The 18882-nt window shown below is 43.6% G+C and overlaps 1 protein-coding gene across 1 annotated transcript in view; it reads right to left on the bottom strand.

Moving 5' to 3' along the window:
• The window catches only part of LOC142803192 (neprilysin-1-like), a 182731-nt gene that overhangs the window by 14014 nt on the left and 149835 nt on the right, over positions 1 to 18882 (bottom strand). Inside the window, exon 6 of the mRNA XM_075888285.1 lies at positions 11188 to 11239. Within this exon, the coding sequence (XP_075744400.1) occupies positions 11188 to 11239 (52 nt within the window). The remainder of the gene's footprint in view (positions 1 to 11187; positions 11240 to 18882) is intronic.

The following is an 18882-nucleotide window of genomic DNA, read 5'->3' as shown; positions in this document are numbered from 1 at the left end:
TTGCACACCTGTTGAAATGTGAGAAATTGGGCTTCAAGGTAGTGTAACGAGAATTTTTTTCTATCCCTTTGATGTCCAAAGTGACAGGAGGTGAAGCAAGCTGCCAAGGAGGAAAATTTACGTCTGGACCCAAATAGTATTGTGCTTGTTAAAGTGCCGCCTCATGAGCTCGCAAGGTGTCACCAGTTCGCCCGTTTCTTTGAATAAGTTTTTCACGAAGCGCATAGGCATAGTGCCTTTGCGATAAGTGGAGGAAGTGGCGGCAGAGTTCTTGAATGTGAAGACGTTCTGTGATTACAAGGCGACTGTGAGTAGAGCGCGGTAAGCCCAGGCAAATACGAAGACTGCGGGCTACGATGTTGCTTAGTCTACGCTACTTTGTCGGAGACATACTTTGCATCACTGGTAATGCATATGCGATGACTTGCCGAACTAGAGCCCTATTAACCATCACGAGTGATTCTGATTTACCACCCTTTTTAGCTCCTGTAATACATCGAAGAACATTGAGTGTCTGGTTAACCCGCTCTTCAGTGTTGGAAACGTGAGGTCCCCAGGTTATCATACGGTCCAATGTTTTGCCAAGAAAACAATGCTTGCGCACAACAGATGCTACAGTCTGGTTGACCGAGAGGCTGAGCTGGTTATGACGGTTTCTGTTAAAAGGCAACACCGCTGATTTCTCTACTGACACGTTCATGCCGCATTCTGTCAGAAAGCGCACCGTTATATCTATGCTTTCTTGAAGCAGATCCTGTACTTCCCGGCTTTCATGCCCTGACGACCACATGCATATATCGTCTGTGTACATTAAAATATGTACTGATGACGGTAATAGGGTCGGCTGTCGGTGCATTACTATTGTAAATAGCATACGGTTTAATACACTTCCTTGAGGTACACCTGCTTTGAGGCTTCGTGGCGTGCTGCTGTCAGTGCTTGTCGCCACGAATACAGTTCGGTCAGTTAGGAAATCTGAAATCCAACGAAGTAGGCGTCCCTTCATACCTGATTGATTTGTGGGGTTCAACGTCCCAAAACCACCATATGATTATGAGAGACGCCGTAATGGAGGGCTCCGGAAATTTTGACCACCTGGGGTTCTTTAACGTGCGCCCAAATCTGAGCACACGGGCCTACAACATTTCCGCCTCCATCGGAAATGCAGCCACCGCAGCCGGGAATCGAGCCCGCGACCTGCGGGTCAGCAGCCGAGTACCTTAGCCACTAGACCACCGCGGCGGGGCTCCCTTCATTCCTGGACTATATAGGATGTACAATACAAGTACGTGGCTGTCTGTGTCAAAGGCATGCCTAATGTCTATGAAAGCTGCAATGGCCATTCGTCCGAATGTCCTCTCCTGCTCCGCATGAGTGACAAGGTCTGAAACAGAGTCTAAAGCACTGCCACGTGGACGAAAATCAGATAATTGGTTAGGAAATCCAAACTGACTTCTATTCACCACTGCAGTCGCTGTTGTACGAATTTCTACATGACTTTGCTAATGCAGTTGATTAAGCTTACTCGTCAAAAGGATGACAGCACATTTGCGAGTTTACCGGGTTTAAGAATCAGAACTACTTTTGCCGCCTTTCCGGAAAGTAGCACCGATGCACTATTGCCTGTGAGTTGTCTACGAGTAAAGCAGGTAAGCTTGCGCATTGAAGGCCTCAGTATCCCAAGGTATCTCCGCCAACATCCACGATGCAGCTTCAGCTATCTTTCGGATCGTTTACCTCTTGTGGAAGCGGTTAACAATTTTTTTTATTAAACCATTCGGGTGAGTACGCCTTCCTGTGTACTTTCCACTGATGTGCTGCCCAGGAGGGCACTGAAATTTTATTGAAAACTGGCTCACGGATGTGTTCGCATCGGTCACTATGATCCCGACCACAGCTTGGGTACGAAGAAAAGAAAGAATATAGTGGCAGCCACCATGAATTCTTCTGTTTGTTTTATTTGAGGTGGTTTGGAGTTAGGAGATATAAGGTGCAAAGCTGACCCGCAGTTTTCGGTTTCTATAAAGCGACATATTCAAGCTCCGCAAACCATCCCGCATAGACAGTAAAGGATGGGTAGTAGAAACACGCCGCTATGCGGCGAACGGAGCGGTCACGCCCTCTTCTGCATTTACGCCTCCTTCGTCCGAATGAGACGGCCGGAGGAACGCCGCCGCGCGAGCTTGATCCAGGCGGCCGTGCCTGGAAACTACCAATTCTTCTGATCACCCTTAGAGGTCGAAAAGATCAACCGTGGCGCATTCCGGCTTAGAACAGCCGTAGTCGATCTAGTGACATCTGCGTTACGTATCACATAGGCGTCGCCATTCAAGCTATTGCACTTTCTAGTAGGGGCGCCCTCATCGGGGACGAATTCCTATGTTTAACATAATCTAATACTAAATATTTGGATAATGGTACACCTTAACAAAAACGTTTTTCTTATACTAAGCAGTTTGGCCGAGCCATGTGTCACGTCAATATTGTTTCGTCATAGTTGTTGCTCCATCCAGCTGACTCGTAGATATCTGCAGCATATCGACATCATCCTCATTTTAAAATATATACTGCCGTGACCTGCCATCCCTGCCAAATGCAGGGATGGCAGGTCACGGCTCGCGGTGCATTCGCATGGGTCTCGCGCTGTTTCGTTGTGCTATGAAGATTTAGAGCCACTGCTGGCCAACATACTCTCTTTCCGTTTACTTTGGCTCGTTCAAATGCTTTCACTAAGTGCATTCAGCTGACTTCAGGGGAACGAAGCAAACGTTGAAGCTTTTATCGCTTGAGCACCCGTTTGAAGCCTGAGAATTACAAGCCGGTGACTAAACAGCCACTACAGTTTCATCGCGGTAGCATTAAACGTCTCGTTTGGCAGAAATTCCGGCGTCAGCGTCGGCGTCGTTCATTGTGAGGGAAAAATCATAATCTTAAGCGTGAACGAAAAATTGAAAACGATGCAATTGAAATAAATGATAAAAAAATCTTAGGTAAAAGTTTGGACCAAACCATATTCATTTGCGTGGCAAGTGGATCCTCTACAACACAGCCATGCGTATGCTTTAAAATACAGTGCAAATCACTTCATTTATTTGAAAGTTCAGCGAAAGTAGCTTTCATGCTTTACAAACACACGCGTCCAGTATACATGCTTAACAATACAACATTACATATTGCAGTAATATTACATGGTATGAGCGCCCATTGCCAGCGAGTGTTTAAACATGTGGGTATTGTAGTGGCTTCGTGGTTGAAAGCCATCACACCCTAGAAAAGGCACACACGCTACTCCACCTGTTTCCTTTAGGAAACGTATTGAGTGCATAGCAAGCTCGAAAAGGTTCCATGCATTAAGTGTTTTAAGAATGCATTAAGAATAAGATATTCCAGCATGTTAAACTTCTATGGGAAAGCTTTAGGGTCCCCTTAGTTATTTTTTCAAGGATGGTTGCTTTCTGAGCCGCGTTTTTTTATTTCAACTTATGTAGTTTTTCCGATTACTTTTTGTAAGTGTCGCACGATGAATGGACATTGAAATATAATTTTTTAATGTGCCATACACTGGCGGCACATCATTGCATAAAAACACTTTGAATTCGAGCTGTTGGAGCAATTGTTCCGACTAGCAGTCTTGTATTCTGCAAGGCGGCACGTTGAAAACTAGCGTTACTTGTGGCGTGGCTTCATGTGTGAGCGAATTACTGACTCAATATTCAATTCTAAGACTTTATCGCCAGTAAAGCAAACCAGACTGTTGCGGTGTAAAAAGGCAAGTACATAACTCTCGGCTCGCATGCGTCTTCGTAGCAAGCTCATATATTAGCGAAAAGCCTACGAATATATAGTTTACCGCAGTCGCACCTAAAAAGCAGCGCGTAACCGTGAGTGTGATTTCGCTTTAGTGTGACTAATGTGACAAAAAATTGGCACCAACATTACATTTCTTTTTCTACCTCAGCTTCTTTGCCTACCTGACATAGAAGCAGCTGTGTGCAGTAGATAAGGTAAATGCTACATTACATTCCTTGTGAATAAGCAATCCCGAGTGCAACAACATGCGTTATGAGGTACCATTACGTGTATGTATAACAGACTATAATTCACTACTAATCTGAGGTCATTTGTTTACTTTGGACAATTTCATACGCAATGAATATGCTTAGCATTACCTGAGGTTGTTACTTGCTTTTCCAGAATGCTATACAACGAGGGAATGACTACCTCTGAATGTCTACTCTGCGAGCACGTTGAAAAATATGAACGTCCGCTACAACAGGTTATCTCGATGCTCACACTTGCAGTGCCGTAATTGTGAAAGTTTTGCCGCACATCTCGCGGAGAGGTGCGTTTATATGATCAAAAGCATTGGCTGTCTACCGTGTTATGGAATCTACACCTAAATACCTGTGAAATATAAGCACGACATTGTACATTCGTTACAGTATCTGGCGCTGCTGAGCTCAACGACACAGGTTTCATCCCAGACAAAGTGGCCACATTTCAATGGGTTGAAATGCCAAGGCGCTCGTGTGCTTAAGAGTCGGTTTCATTCGCCTGCACTACATACTCATTTTACAAGGCACTGTGCTTCCCAATCGTTTAGTGGTCCAGCATTGGTGACATAAACCGCGCTATTTGTTTCAAAATATGCAGAAGAGGTACAATACTAAAACTAATTCATGGCTTTTTTGCTCCTCCTACACTAATGGCGCCGGCTTGGTGCAGCCATACGCACAGCTGAGCAGACAACACTGCATTTAGACGCAGGTTTCGTACCCGCATTATTTTTGGCAAGATATTTACGCCTAATTTTAAAAAGCGAACAGAAGAAAGTTTCAACCTATTCGACACCTTGTCATTCGCTTGTGATATCGCACTTTGCCTGCACTTCTGGAATCGTGCTGCGCAATTTCTGAATTTCTCGTGTATGGCACTGAAATGATTTTCATTGGTGCACGTAAATCAAACGGAAGAGCGAAGCTTGAAAATGTAAAAATGTTTGAATGCGACGTGTAGGAGCAAATATTCCGACAAGCAGTCTTGTTTCCTGCAAGGCAACAATGTCATTCGTTTTCACCCCTGGCAACCAGAATCGATCAAAATTTGCCCACTCCTGTATCAGTTATATTCATATCATGGTTTGCTTGTGAATCGTCCGAAATCATCGATGGTACAACAAAATAAACATTCCAGCAGTGAGAGGTATAAACATGCTTTCCGACAATCAGTTGTGCCTTGTAAGACAGCTTACCAGCTGCACTCCTTTAAATAATAAATGTAGAGCTGATGAGCACATGCAACACTGCATAACCAAGCATGTAAATGTTGTCGTGATGAGCAAGATTGTGTTCATTGGTTGTGATGATGTTTTTCCCATGTAGCAGAGAATTGCCCCAGATTTCTTTGAGCACATCTGCTTTTGTTTGAACTATTCATCATAGCCATAGGGCCTAGCACTACGACGAAAAATTCTGCACACTAATGTCATTAAAAGTTCTAAGAAATGGATGAGGCAGTTATAACGTACATGACCTTGAGTTATCTATATCTACAGTGCGAGATAGTACGTTTTTGAAACCCATACCTCTAAAAGTAGCAGGGAGAAAACAACTTCAGCTTCCAAGAATAAGTATACTGTAAAATTTGACACAACAACAAGTGTGTAATAGATGGGAGCTTTATTGATCCAGCATTTGCACAGCTTCTCATCATGCGCCACCAATTGATTTCAAGCGTGCATGCTTGCAAGAGGCTGCTCAATATCTATCGACATGTCTCTGCGAAAACGAGATAGTGCTCAGAGTTGAGCAGCTGCTTTGTGCACTGTATGAGAACCAACAACGATGTACAAATGACAAAAACGTACAATACGTGCCTAAACTTAATTTCTTAAAACTGTGCCTCTACAACCTGCAAGAACTCGCCTCATAACTCTGTTCCTTTAGCATACATGCTTGCTTTGTACTCAGCAGACCGATATTACGTGCGAGGAAAAATTATATCCGTAGTAACTTTGTGAATTAGCTGTAATGGGAATTGTAACAAGCCTGAAATATTTTATCTCTATCATCTAAATACACATTGCCTATAATATTGGTTCACGACTTAGAGTTAAAAACTCGCGTGCCTACACACATGGCGACATTTCTCAGTGTAAATTACTAAAGGTCACAATATATTGCGAGAAAGATTCAGAGCTGCACTCATCCACGAATGTTTACGTCACAAATTTAGAAAAACCACATTACTCTCACTGTGTTATCTATCTGCGGCAATGTGCAAGCATTGTTCCCGATTCGTCGCAATGCATTCTCTTTACTTCTAAACCAACACTACTTGGCAAGCGCCGGATAGCTGACGGCAGAATCAGACCCTTGTCCTGAAGCTACGTTAATAAACTTGAACGCCACAACACAGTGAATGTGACGTTAATTCAATCAGCGATTAAAATATTTAGGTGTGAGCATTTCTTCGTTAACATTCAAGAGTTTTTAAAGGCCAGTTTGGTCACCTGGCGATAATCAGCCACGTGAACCACGATTTTGCAACGAGAAAAAAAACAGAATACCACAAAAAGCAAGCAGGGTGATTCAGCTGTGAGCCACCATAACGGCAGCAAAAAATACATCTGTCTGCTGCTGATGATGATAATAGTAGTAGTGCCATGTCGCCTCGCGGTATTGCAGTTCAGTAGGCCGTCACTGTTTCATTTTGAAACAACAGTCCAAAGGTACAGTTCACGTTCTGTTAAACGGGCAAGTATTCTCTGGTATAACCTCATTTCTATGGGACCCTTACAGGCAAAACATTCTTGTTAAACTTCCGAACATTCAATGATTTGCGGTCTGATTTATCTGTAACTACAAACGCACCGATAGTGTGACTGATAATATGAAATCCGTTGGTCTGGATACACCTAAAGCAAGATTCCCTGGAAGTGCAATAAACACTCGTACTTGATAAATATTATTAAAAACAAATTCACAATCATCAGCATATTTACCATCACACAATGCGTTGTTATAGCGAGAAAATCATACAGAAATAGCCCTTCAAACGATGCATCAAAGTATTAATTTCTTCCGCGAACCATAAGCGTCTGGAACAACCAACGGAATGAAGTTTTGAAAGTGTGGAAATGTGAAAGTGTTCATTACAAAAGTGAAGAAAATTGTCGACTAACATTCTCCTTACATCACTGTAATTAGGTTGCACTTTTTCGTGGGTGCATTTCTTGTTTATGTTAGTATATTGCCTTGTTGATGCGTCCTTTCGATGAAGTTGTATTTTTTGGTCCCCTTCTGCTTGGATTCAAGTGAATGTGCTGTGTTACTAAATAAATAAATAAATTTAGGGGACCCTTACGCTTCTTTCTCTTTTAAGAGTTGAACGTGATAGCGACGACACGTTCCTCAATGCGCATGCGCCGGCATTCCGTCTAGTGGGTTGCTCGCATAAAAGGCGGCTTTTGCGAGAAGAGCAATTACTTTAAATGCGAAGCATTTTTAGCGAACTTGGGTGACTTTGAACGTATCTATCTATCTATCTATCTATCTATCTATCTATCTATCTATCTATCTATCTATCTATCTACCTAGCTGCTTACATTTGACTGCTCTCGTTATCACCCCCATAACTTGACGTGAACCAAAATTAGCATGGGAGGGTAAAATGATCCCAAATATGACGCGCTAGTCAACACACGAATAATGTCACGATCCCGTCGGGTACGTCATAAAACACTTTCCGCCAGAGAGTGGCACATACCCACGGGCGGGTATGCGCAGCGGGTATGCGGGTATGTGCCACAGGGGATTGACACTCAGTATCTACCCAGGACCGACGAGAACACGCATGAGCAATTTTAAAGCACAAGCGTTCACAAAGTACCCGACATCGGTAGATAATGTCAGGGTCGCAGCTGGAATACAACCAAAGCATTCTGCGTGGGAATGAATAATTTTTCCACAGAGCTACGCCAAGTCTCGGAACTATTTTTCAAATAGACGCCAATCTTCGTGAAACGTGAGCAGTGGTGGCAGTGCTGCTACCCAATTTCATAAACATTACATATACACTCCTTTGATGCAGCGGTCACGTCGGGTTAACGTCAATGGTGGTTAGTTGCCATACGCTGATGTTGATTTATGAAGCAGTGTCAAGGGCCAGCATCTTCGCGAGCATCAGCGCTATATATGGGCTTCTGGTGTTGCTAATACGCATGTGACAGCTGGCATCGTAGCGCAAGTGTGAACAACTAGTTATTCAAGCATATGCAGCTCTTCAACATATGTCTCTGCGAGCAAAATTTGTACACATATCTAGCGTCATTTCATAGCGTGTAACTCAATACAAAAATCACAACACGGTCACCTTTCTTCTGCATGTTTCGCATAACGTCGATTCCCAGGTACATGTGATCTGCCAAATGTTTTTCTCTGTGTTTTAAAGAACAGTTGTCGGCTAGTGGTAGGATATTTGCGTGCCACGCATATGGCCTGGGTTCTATCCTCACTCGGACCCAATTTTTTTTTATTTTAGTGCGTACGTTTGGTGAATAAAACCGGTGTAAACTTGTTATGCACCCAATACGTGGCCTTAACAAAGTAGGCGCAGTAAGTAGCATGTGGTGCTTTTATAGTGGCTGCCTGCTTAAAACTTTGAATCCATAATTATGATCACATGTATTGACGGCCGCTTGCAACGAGCTTGTACCATGCAATATTACTGCGATATTTTATGTTACACTGTTAATCAAGAATACAAGAGGCGTGTGTGTGTAAAGCATAAAAGATTCTTGCACTGCATTTCCAAGCACAGGAAGCTCTTTTCTCTGTATTCACAAGCAGAGACATTGCTATGTGATAGAACATCCGCTTCGAATGCCAACGACCCAGGTTCGATCCACGCTCACACTTGAACGACTCTGGTTCGGTCCCCAATCTGACTGAGTATTTTTTCATCATTTATTTTATTTGCATCGTTCTCGATTTTTCAGTCACGCATAAATGGATGATTTTTCACTCACAACCAACGACGCTGACAAAGACGCGGAAATTTCTGTAATACGAGCTTTTTAACGCTAACGCGTCAATATCATTCCTGTGTTTTCTAGCGTCGGGTTTATTTAGGCTATTTCTCAGTACTCACACTAAGTTTTAAGTACGAATGAATTATCTTTCTTATAAGAGCATACAAGGATGATAAGCAGCACACACTATAGCCATCAGTTGTTTTTTTTTTTTTTTTGCCTTCCATGAACATGGGCTAAACACATGCGCTAACTGGCCTACACTATTTTGTCATGTTTGTTTCTACTTATTGCCACTTTCCCACTAGATGCGGGAGCCATATGAGCGCTCCAGGGAGGAACGTAGGCTCAGAGGTGGCGGAGTCCTTACGAATACTCTTATGGCGCTCGTCTTCATTCATCGTAAAAGTTTCGGCGAGCTTGCGACACTCTGCAGCATGCCTGGCCAACATCAATCTATCTATCTATATATCTACCTAATCTATCTATCTATCTATCTATCTATCTATCTATCTATATATCATCTATCTATCTATCTATCTATCTATCTATCTGTCTATCTATCTATCTATCTATCTATCTATCTATCTATCTATCTATCTGGCCGCCTACGTCTAGGTGCTTTTGTGATCACCCCCTAAACTTGCGGTAAACAAGAAATAGTATGACAGCATAGGATGGTCTGACAAAAAGGACTCGCGACAGGACTGTGACATCATTGATGTCATGACATAAATAATGTTATAATCCTGTCAATTGCTTCATGATGCATTTCCGCCAGACCTGCGCCACATACCCGCGAGCAGGTATTAGCCGAAAAAGCTGGCATTGGCAGCGATGACTCGACAAACGCAAAGTATAATAGTACGAGTCACAGCAGAAAACCAACCCCTGCATTCTGCGTGGATATCAAGTATTCTAGCACAGAGCTAATTTTCAAATAGATTGGAATGTTTGTGAAGCATCAGTAGTGGTTGCAGTGCTTGACTATCCCATTTTATAAATATTACGCATATACTTCAATAATACAGCCATAACGTCGCGTAGACGTCAGTAGTAGTTGGCACCATCTCTTGAAGTTGATTTATGTAGCAGTGGCCAGGGCTATTTTTTTCGCGAGCACCAGCGCTTCATATCAGTTTACTGCTTATTGCTACTGCTGTTGCTAATACTCAAGTTCCTCTTGCCATTGTTGCGCAAGTGCAAACAACTCGTAATATAATCTGGTGTTACTCAACCATACCACTTGCAAAACTTCAGATTTGGAAGCACGTCAAAGAACCCCAGTTGGTTGAAATTTGCTGAGCTCTTCATTACTGTGTCTCTCATATTCATATGTTAGTTTCGAGACGGTAAATTTGACATATCTTCACCATCATCACTTGCGAAACTGCGTTCTGAAATCCGGCTACGCAGTTGGCTCGATTTTTCGGGAGCTATCGGAATGTCGCACCATCTGGAAGTAACAACCCAAGTAATGCGTTCAATAGTGCGCGTGCTCATCAAAAAGTGACGCGACAATCTGCTCACTCCCGACAGCTGGTCCAACTACGTATCTGTTTATCGATACATGAAGCTCACGGGAAATTTCGCCACTGGTATGATTGAATAAATATGATATAAACACCTGCGACTATTGCACGTTTGTCTGCACGTGCGAAATTTCTGCATATGTTTAGCGTCTTTTATTAACGTGTTGCTCAATAAATATATTACTCTATGGTCACCTTTTCTCCGCATGTTTCGCGTAATGTGACTTCAAAAGGTACTTCTGATATGAATTTTTTTTCTTTTTATTGACGGAAAAATTTTTCCTTGTTCAGTCGCACAATTTGTCACAGCACATTCTCGTCCGCTCTCTCACACCCGTGAATATAATGTCCCTCCCCCTCCTTTGTTTGCTTGGAGAAGAGGTTACGAAGCGTAGACACGCTAGCGCTAAAGAAATTGGTTCTGTTCTAGCTCTAACGAAGACAGGTCTGCTTGTCGAAACGCCTGCTCAACAAAACCCCTCTTTACGGATTTTTCATCGCAAGCTTTCATCGTTTCCTTCCTTCCAATCTCGGTTCTTTGTTTCATGTAATTCTTAACACCATGATAATCAGCAGCTTTTTAGGAGAACAGGTGGAAGTATAAGAAAATAACAGATGTCTTACGGGCTTGCCGTCAGCCTGAAGAAAGGCTCGTGAAGGTAGACTTCAGGCAAAACTGCAAAAGAGAACAATAGAACTCAGAGAGGACATGAAGCTTAGCATTCAAAATAAGCACTTTTGGCTCGGATTTAATTGTTTATTTGTTTATTTATTAATTTATTTGAATTTACTGCAGCCGCCTACGCAGCTATAGCAGGAGTGGATAAGTAATACAGAATAAACGCAATTGAGCAAAAGAGAACGAAATGAAACTGAAATACATACTAAACATAACTACAGAAAGTTAGCGGGACATAGAGCTGTCGGCAAGTATTACTTAATGCACATCCTGTTTCACTGAATAGCATAATAATTCAGGCTTATCACTCGCCACATAGACTAGTGATTAGCGAAGTATTTTACACGAGAGTGTCCCCATTTCATGTTTTCAAGTGGTATGATGGTATACATGATCTTCTTACTTCACATATGTCACGACTGCCATACAGAGCGCTTCAAAAGTGCTCGATCTAAGAACGAGGAAAACTCATGTGACAGTTTTTGAGTCCTCCTGTGCATTAAGCACAGTTGCTACTGCAGCTACCCAGCTGAAAAGCCTACCCTCGTAAGAGTTGACTTCTATGGGTAAGAATGATTCTCTTCCATGGCTCTGATTAGTTGTTGCTTATTATTGTTTATGTTTGCCCAACAATGGCAAACCTTACACCACACCATTTTGCAATAAATGTGTGAGCGACAATACACCACACCCGTGATAATACCGCATATATGTTGCGCGAACTAAAAAAAAAGTTGTATCGTTACTTAACTTCCTAAGAAGGTAATAATATAGTTTACTGCAGTTGTATAACAACCATCATTTATAAGCATAAGCATTGGTGTTTAAATATGTTTTTTTTTCTTTGTAAATGGCACCCACGTTGACCATTTGCAGAGTCAATGGAGCAATTCCCGTAAGACATTGCTTTACCTGTAGCTTAGCGAATGTAATTGTTATACACGACAAAAAAAACGGAATTTTCGCTATGAACAATGACAGCAAACTAGACACCAGCCCTGGAAATGATAGTAATGATCATACGCGCTAGAGAATTCATTATTCTCGTTCATTCTATCTCGCCCAAGTAAACATTATTGTTACACTGGCTCCTGATGCCACCACTCCCATTTTTTTATTTTACTTTCCGGTTGGACCTGGCGCACGGGGTGACCAAATAAGCATAAAACAATACACAACAAAACATGAAAAAAAAACAATCACTACAGTTGTCAGGCACTACTGAAGCAGATCACGCCTTGAAATTCCCTTATATTAAGCAGAGTTCCTACCGTTCGTATCTATTATTGAAGGCATTTATTTGCTCTTGGCAATTCGAAAAACCTTGATATACTTTTTATAAAAATAATCTCTTGCTGGTCTCTTGTCAGAGTCACAGCGAAATCCAGCCAACGCAGAGCACGGTTAACTGTCCAAGAAAGTCACTGTGATAGAATGAAATGGTAACCTGCCCAATTTCTTTGCTGCTTAATATCTGATTCTGTAAAAGTACCACACAAAATCGTTTTTAAATTGCATCTGTGCCAGCGAAATGGCGTGGTTTTTGTGCTCGGTGAGAGGTTGCACTGGCTAATATTTGGCGGGGCCGTAGACCATAAAATTCGCAATGCCATGGACTGTCGCGCCGCCAAGTGGAATGTGGGGCGTCCTCTCAAGGATGGTGAGTAGACAGACGCTCCCTTGTTGAGCTGTGCTAGCCTAAGTGTTACTGCGTTAGCAAGAAAGTAACACTAACCATTTTGCACGTTTCCTGCTGCAGTGAATAAAGGAGAACCTTCGTGACACGACAAATGCGATTTGTTCCTGCGGCACGCAAAAGTTGCTTGAAAATACGTGAAACTCGTGCTTTTGACGATAGCCCTCACAGTACGCACATCAGCTTCGCGAGGTTTTCTACAGCCACACAGGTTGCCTAAATGTTATAGACTGACCTATTTAGTCGTAACTCACTTTCATTTACATGCATATTGCATTTGTAAGTGCTTTCGTAGTGCATAAATCCCATAACATTGTGCCCCGTAAGTCCCGCGGGCTCACGATTAGGTCAAATGGGAAGACGCTGGGCTGTTTATTTTTGTACGTGTGCCGATAGATGTCAGCAAACTGATGTCAGCACACAGCGCTTTGTTCTGTCCTTGTTTTTACGCTTCCGTTGTTACCAAGTAACTACTTCTAAGTTGCGCTATTTCTACATTCAGTTGAAACCAATAGGCTTGTTGACGGGATGACAAAATGTTCGCGCCCAGGTAAACCTGGGGACGCACTGTTCTTGGTTTTGTCAAGTTGTTGGGCGAAGGGAATTCATCAGATTGCTTTCAGCATCGACGATCAAGTAACAATCTTGATGACGAGGGTTTTTAGCGGGACGTATAGGCTGTGAACGCACAAGTACTGACAACAACGGTGAACAATCAGCTGTTAACTCACGACGAGTTGCTCTTCACGTCCCCTCATGCGGTAATTATTTTTCACGCTCCTAAGTCACACGGATTCTACTTCAAGAATGATTATCTTTAGCAAGGTCCAAATAAAAGCGGGGTTTTCAGCTGCATGGCAAGTAGCGCAGTTACTGTGTATATCATGCAGTGCTGTATACCGGCAACATGCTCGAAGTAGACCAGTGAAGCAAAGTGTTTAGAGCGATGAAGTGGGCAGTTACGGCTGCAATCAACGCATCTCCGCTAACTACCCTTGCACTACGTTCTTTTGTTATCGCGACTGTCTCTACGTTTCTAAATGTATACTTTACGCAGGCAACACCACTATCAACTCAGACAATTGTCTCACAACACTAGCGTCTAATGTCAGCAAAGACATGTGAAATAAATTTCAAAGGTTCGAAGCCGCGAATTACAAAAAAACGCATCGGAAACAAAATCTGTTTTATTCACTTTTAACACCCGGACGCTTCCCTAAATTCTTACATTATTTCGTGGATCCAGTTCTCTTCTAGCAAATTTATCTTGCTTTATGTAGGGGCAGACCTAGACAACCACCTAGAATTTACTGATTGTTGTATCGCGACCGTAAGCTATGGTCGCAACCCGCTGTCCGAACGAAGCTCCTGCACTGCGTTCGATGGGAGCCCTCGAACACACGATCACATAACTCATACGCTGACGAACAAAGAGCGTGAGGCTCTCTGTTCTTATGTTTTTTTTTCTTTTTTCCATTAAAGATTGTCCTTAGCCGAATGATTTGTTTCGCGGCTGTTATAAAACAGATTTAGGACTTTTTGTAGATTACCACCTAGATAGCCTCAGTAAACATCGTCACATCAACCCCTCCTTGAAAATAAGCTCTAAGTTAATAATACCTGACTAACAGCTTTACATATAAACAGCAACAAATCTGGAAATGTAACATTCACAAGCAAAAATTAGAGAAATGTGGATAATAAACAACAAAAGTAAGTTATGGAAGGTACTTATGAGATTAGAACAAGAAAAACAAAAGAAAAACAAACACACAACACACTCAGTAATAAATGCACAACGCAACAAAACTACAAGGCGTTGCATCAGTAACGTAGGAAGTACATGTCGTGGTCCTTCGCTCATCTTGAAGGTTGGCTCTTGCGTACTGGACGCGCAGTTTCAGTGTTCGAGTTCGTCTGTTCCCTGATACTGTCAGCTGATGTCGCGTTAACTTCCCTGTCCTCGTGGCAAAATTCTAATGTTAGACGGCAGGTCTTCAGGTGTTGGCAGTACCACCTCGGTAAGACTGTTATTGTGCGATATAGTTGGGACAGTATCAGTGCCATCAGACTGTTCGTCTGCGAGAGGGGAGCCGAAATAACGAGTGATTCCAGCATTCTAGTAGTCAGTGTGTGAAAGGCATTCATCTTTCTCTGAATGCGGTGGTATTTGCGCTAATTTCTAAATGTTCCAAGTCTTGCCATAACTAAGCAGAAATATGGCATGACTCCTTTCCTTTGTGGCATGGCTTAAAAAGGTCCGAAGTACTTGCTTGTACCTCTGTGCTATGACCGAACTCTAACGAAATCCAGAACTTTCACTGGTGGGAACACAGCACCTCTACGATTATCGACATAGGCTTTTACCTATTGCTGTTCACTATCTATTTTGTTGCTAGCTAATGATCTCACGAACGAATTGTCCTCTGATTGGTATCAATTATGTGTTTAATAAGTATTTACTTACCTCTGCAGGTTACGTTTTTGGCACTCCGTGTTACTTAAATCCAATTTTGGTCGAGGTTGTCTGCCACGCAAAAGTGCTGCGGGCGACACTACCCTTGTAGCATGCGGTGAAAAGTGATACAAAGGTAGATACTCGAGTACGGTCTGTTACACTGGTTTGTCCTACAGCTATGCGACCTGTAATGCTTCTTTCAGTACTCTTTAAACCATTCGAATAAGCCATTGAATTGCGGATAAACAATCAATGAATTGCAACGCTGCATCCCTCTTTCCTTTAGAAGATCCTGAAACGGTTTAGAAAATGTTACCTGACATCGCCGGAAACAATCTGACTTGGAAATTCCTCTCTGCTGAATAGTGATTTAAAAAAATTCATGACGCCGCGCAAAGCCTTGGAGGAAGTAGTACATATTTTGACCAACGAGAATAATTTATCTATGACAGTGATTTTGTACCTTTTGGTTAGAGTGGCGCTCTTTTTTCGTGAAAGAAAAACTGCCGTAAACTTAAATAAATGGCTGAAGCGGCTGATTAGTTTTTTGAAGGCACAACGACAATCGAACCTGCATCTTCTCTGCGAAAAGGCGGAAACAGCATGGCACTGAAAAGTATTGTTTGCAACAAAATCGGCCATAAAGCCTCAGACTGTCGTGCTCGGACGAGGTTATTTTACTGTGTGCATTGTCTTTGGGCGGGACATGATACCCAAGTTCGCACCAAAGAAACCCGCAACGTAAAGAAAGGCTTCGTGTATGCTGTCCGAAGAGGGCTTGAAAGACAATGATAGCGCATCCGGCTGTGGGCAAGAAAAAAATATGTCGGGGGCATTTAACACACAACGAACGACAACAAAATGTCAGGTGCCAGTTCTTCAGGGTATCCGAATTGGTAAGCCTGTCTCCTTTCTGCAGGATACAGGAAGCGATACCACGGTTGTACGACGTTCCCTCGTGCCCGCCAAAGTGATTGATTGATAATTGATATGTGGGGTTTAACGTCACAAAACCACCATATGATTATGGAAGAGGCCATAGTGGAGGGCTCCGGAAACTTCGACCACCGGGGGTTCATTAATGTGCACCCAAATTTGAGCACACGGGCCTGCAACGTTTCCGCCTCCATCGAAAATGCAGCCGTCGCAGCCGGGATTCGAACCCACGATCTGCGGGTCAGCAGCCGAGTACCTTAGTCACTCGATGACCGCGGCGGGGCCCTGACAAAGTGATGCAGGAGCTACGATGATAGTGTTTCTAGCGGATGGGAGCAAAATAAAAGTTCCCGAAGCTAAATTGGAGATATTTTCGCCCTACTTTTTTGGCATGGTGCTCGTAAAATGCATGACTTCCCCATTGTAAAACTTTATCGCGAGAAATATGCGAGAGTCCCGTAATCCCAATGATCCAGACAGCAGGTGGAGCGAGAGACTGTCGGAATGGAAGACGAGGTTTAAAGGCGTAAAGGAAAGATTAGGGCGAAGAAAAGAGATCGCGATGAGAAATCAATGCTCAGCGTAGTCAAGAATCAAAGTACTCCATTGGACTAGCCAAAAGCAACTGCTATGAAGATGAACCAACAAGTCCTCAAGATTGCGAAAGCGGAGTACAAGAGCCTGGAAGTCTGTAGGAGCAAAGTCGGACAGGTGTTTTTAGGAGAGGATGGACACAGTATTTGCTTGGTATGCAAAAGGGAGTTTGATATCGCCATTACCGGTTATCCTCAATAGAGATAGCACAGCAGGTGGTTGTTGCTAGCAAACTGTGGAGCCAAGTACTGCAGCTTGCTAAAGAAAGTCTGATGGCGGGCCATCAAGGCATCAAGAGGACAATCGACAGAGTGCTGGGATCATTTTATTGTCCAGGAGTTTTGGAAGAAGTAAAGAGATACATCTCGCTCTGTGACACTTTCCAAAGAACATATCCGAAGAGGAAAGTGGACAAGGTGCCTCTGGGTGTAATTCCGCTGATTTACACCCGTTTCGAGTGAGTGTCAATCGATATTATTGGTCTTTCAAAATGTGTATCGAGAAACAAAAACCGCTATATATTGACCATGGTGGACACCGCCACGAGCTACTTGGCCGCGGTGGCCCTGCGAACAATGGATTCGGTGACGGTAACAGGGAGCCTGGTGGAGATGTTTTCAAGCGTAGAATTCCCGTGTGAAATTCTACGTAATCAGGCATCATGTTTCACTTACGAACTGATGAAAGAAGTCAACGTTTTACTCCCCATTAGGCACCTCATTTCTACTCCTTACCATCCTGTGTGTAACGGGTTGGTAGAACGATTTAAGGTACGTTAAAACAGATGTCGTGAAAGATATGCCCGGAGGAACCAAAATCCTGGGATTGGTTGCTTGCCCCACTCCATTTTGCCTACCGTGAAGTGCGTCAGACCAGCATGACATTTTCTCCTTTTGAACTTATTTAGGGGCGTGACATCAGAGGACCACTTTAAAGGAATTATGAACCGGAGAACACATCGGCGACGAAGTGAAGACAACTTACGGATATGTATTGGATCTCCGGGATCATCTTTAAAAATGAAGCGTGGAAACTTGGGCAAGTTGGTAGGACATAATTGAATATAGGAACATCGCAACCTACAATTAGTTACTTCGTAACTATAGAAGCGAAAAAACAAGGACAGAAAAGAGCGCCGTCGTTGACGCGACGGCCTCAATAGTCGGCCTCTCAGAGGTATACTGCGTGCAGCATCAGGGAGCTCGAAACTTCCAAGTCACCGTGAAGAGCATGGACTCTAAGTCTCTAGTCGTCAATGCTGGCTGCCTGGTGATTGGCAGCGAGCGTATTCAAGTCGTTCCCGTTGGCCCACAATGACCAACGTCGCCTGCCTGTTCCTGCCATCGTTCATCTCAAACGAAGCTCTCGTCCAAGCGTTATCCCCATATGGCAAGGTGCTCACTGTCACCAGTGGTGTGATGAGCGGGCGACGCGGCGTACTCACTGGAACGCGGTATGTTCGAATGGAGATGAACGCCGCTAATCGCGTGCCGAACTACCTGCACATCTCCGGTCACCGTGCTACGTTTGACTACCGTGGTTTCTAGCGTGTATGTCGAAGATGCGGCTTAGGGGACCATCTACGAGCCCATTGCACGACACCGTATTGTGGTCGCTGCGGTGTGCACGGTCACGTTAGTGAAGGATGTGACCGCCCGTGTCGACGCTGCGGGGACGGCCACCCAACTGTGGTTTGCCCTGTCCGCCGCTTTTACTCAGACGCTGCCGCTGGCGCCTTTCCACCACTGACACCGGCAACGGAACCAACTACCGACTCGGGCGTCGCAGAGGAGGTCACCGACGCTGTGCTGGCCTCACCCCTACAAGTTCCTTCAAACTAAGCGCACAACGAAAGCGCGATTGTAGATGCAACGCTTGGCGCGTCGGCCTCCCCGCTGGTGCAGGAACCGTGCGCTTCGAAAGACGCAACGCACTGCCCTGAAAACGGTGTCGGCG

This window comes from Rhipicephalus microplus, chromosome 3 (genome assembly GCF_043290135.1).
Source record: "Rhipicephalus microplus isolate Deutch F79 chromosome 3, USDA_Rmic, whole genome shotgun sequence".
Classification (NCBI taxonomy): Eukaryota; Metazoa; Arthropoda; class Arachnida; order Ixodida; family Ixodidae; genus Rhipicephalus; species Rhipicephalus microplus.
Note: the sequence above shows the minus strand (reverse complement) of the source record. Positions and strands in the feature narration are given on the sequence as shown.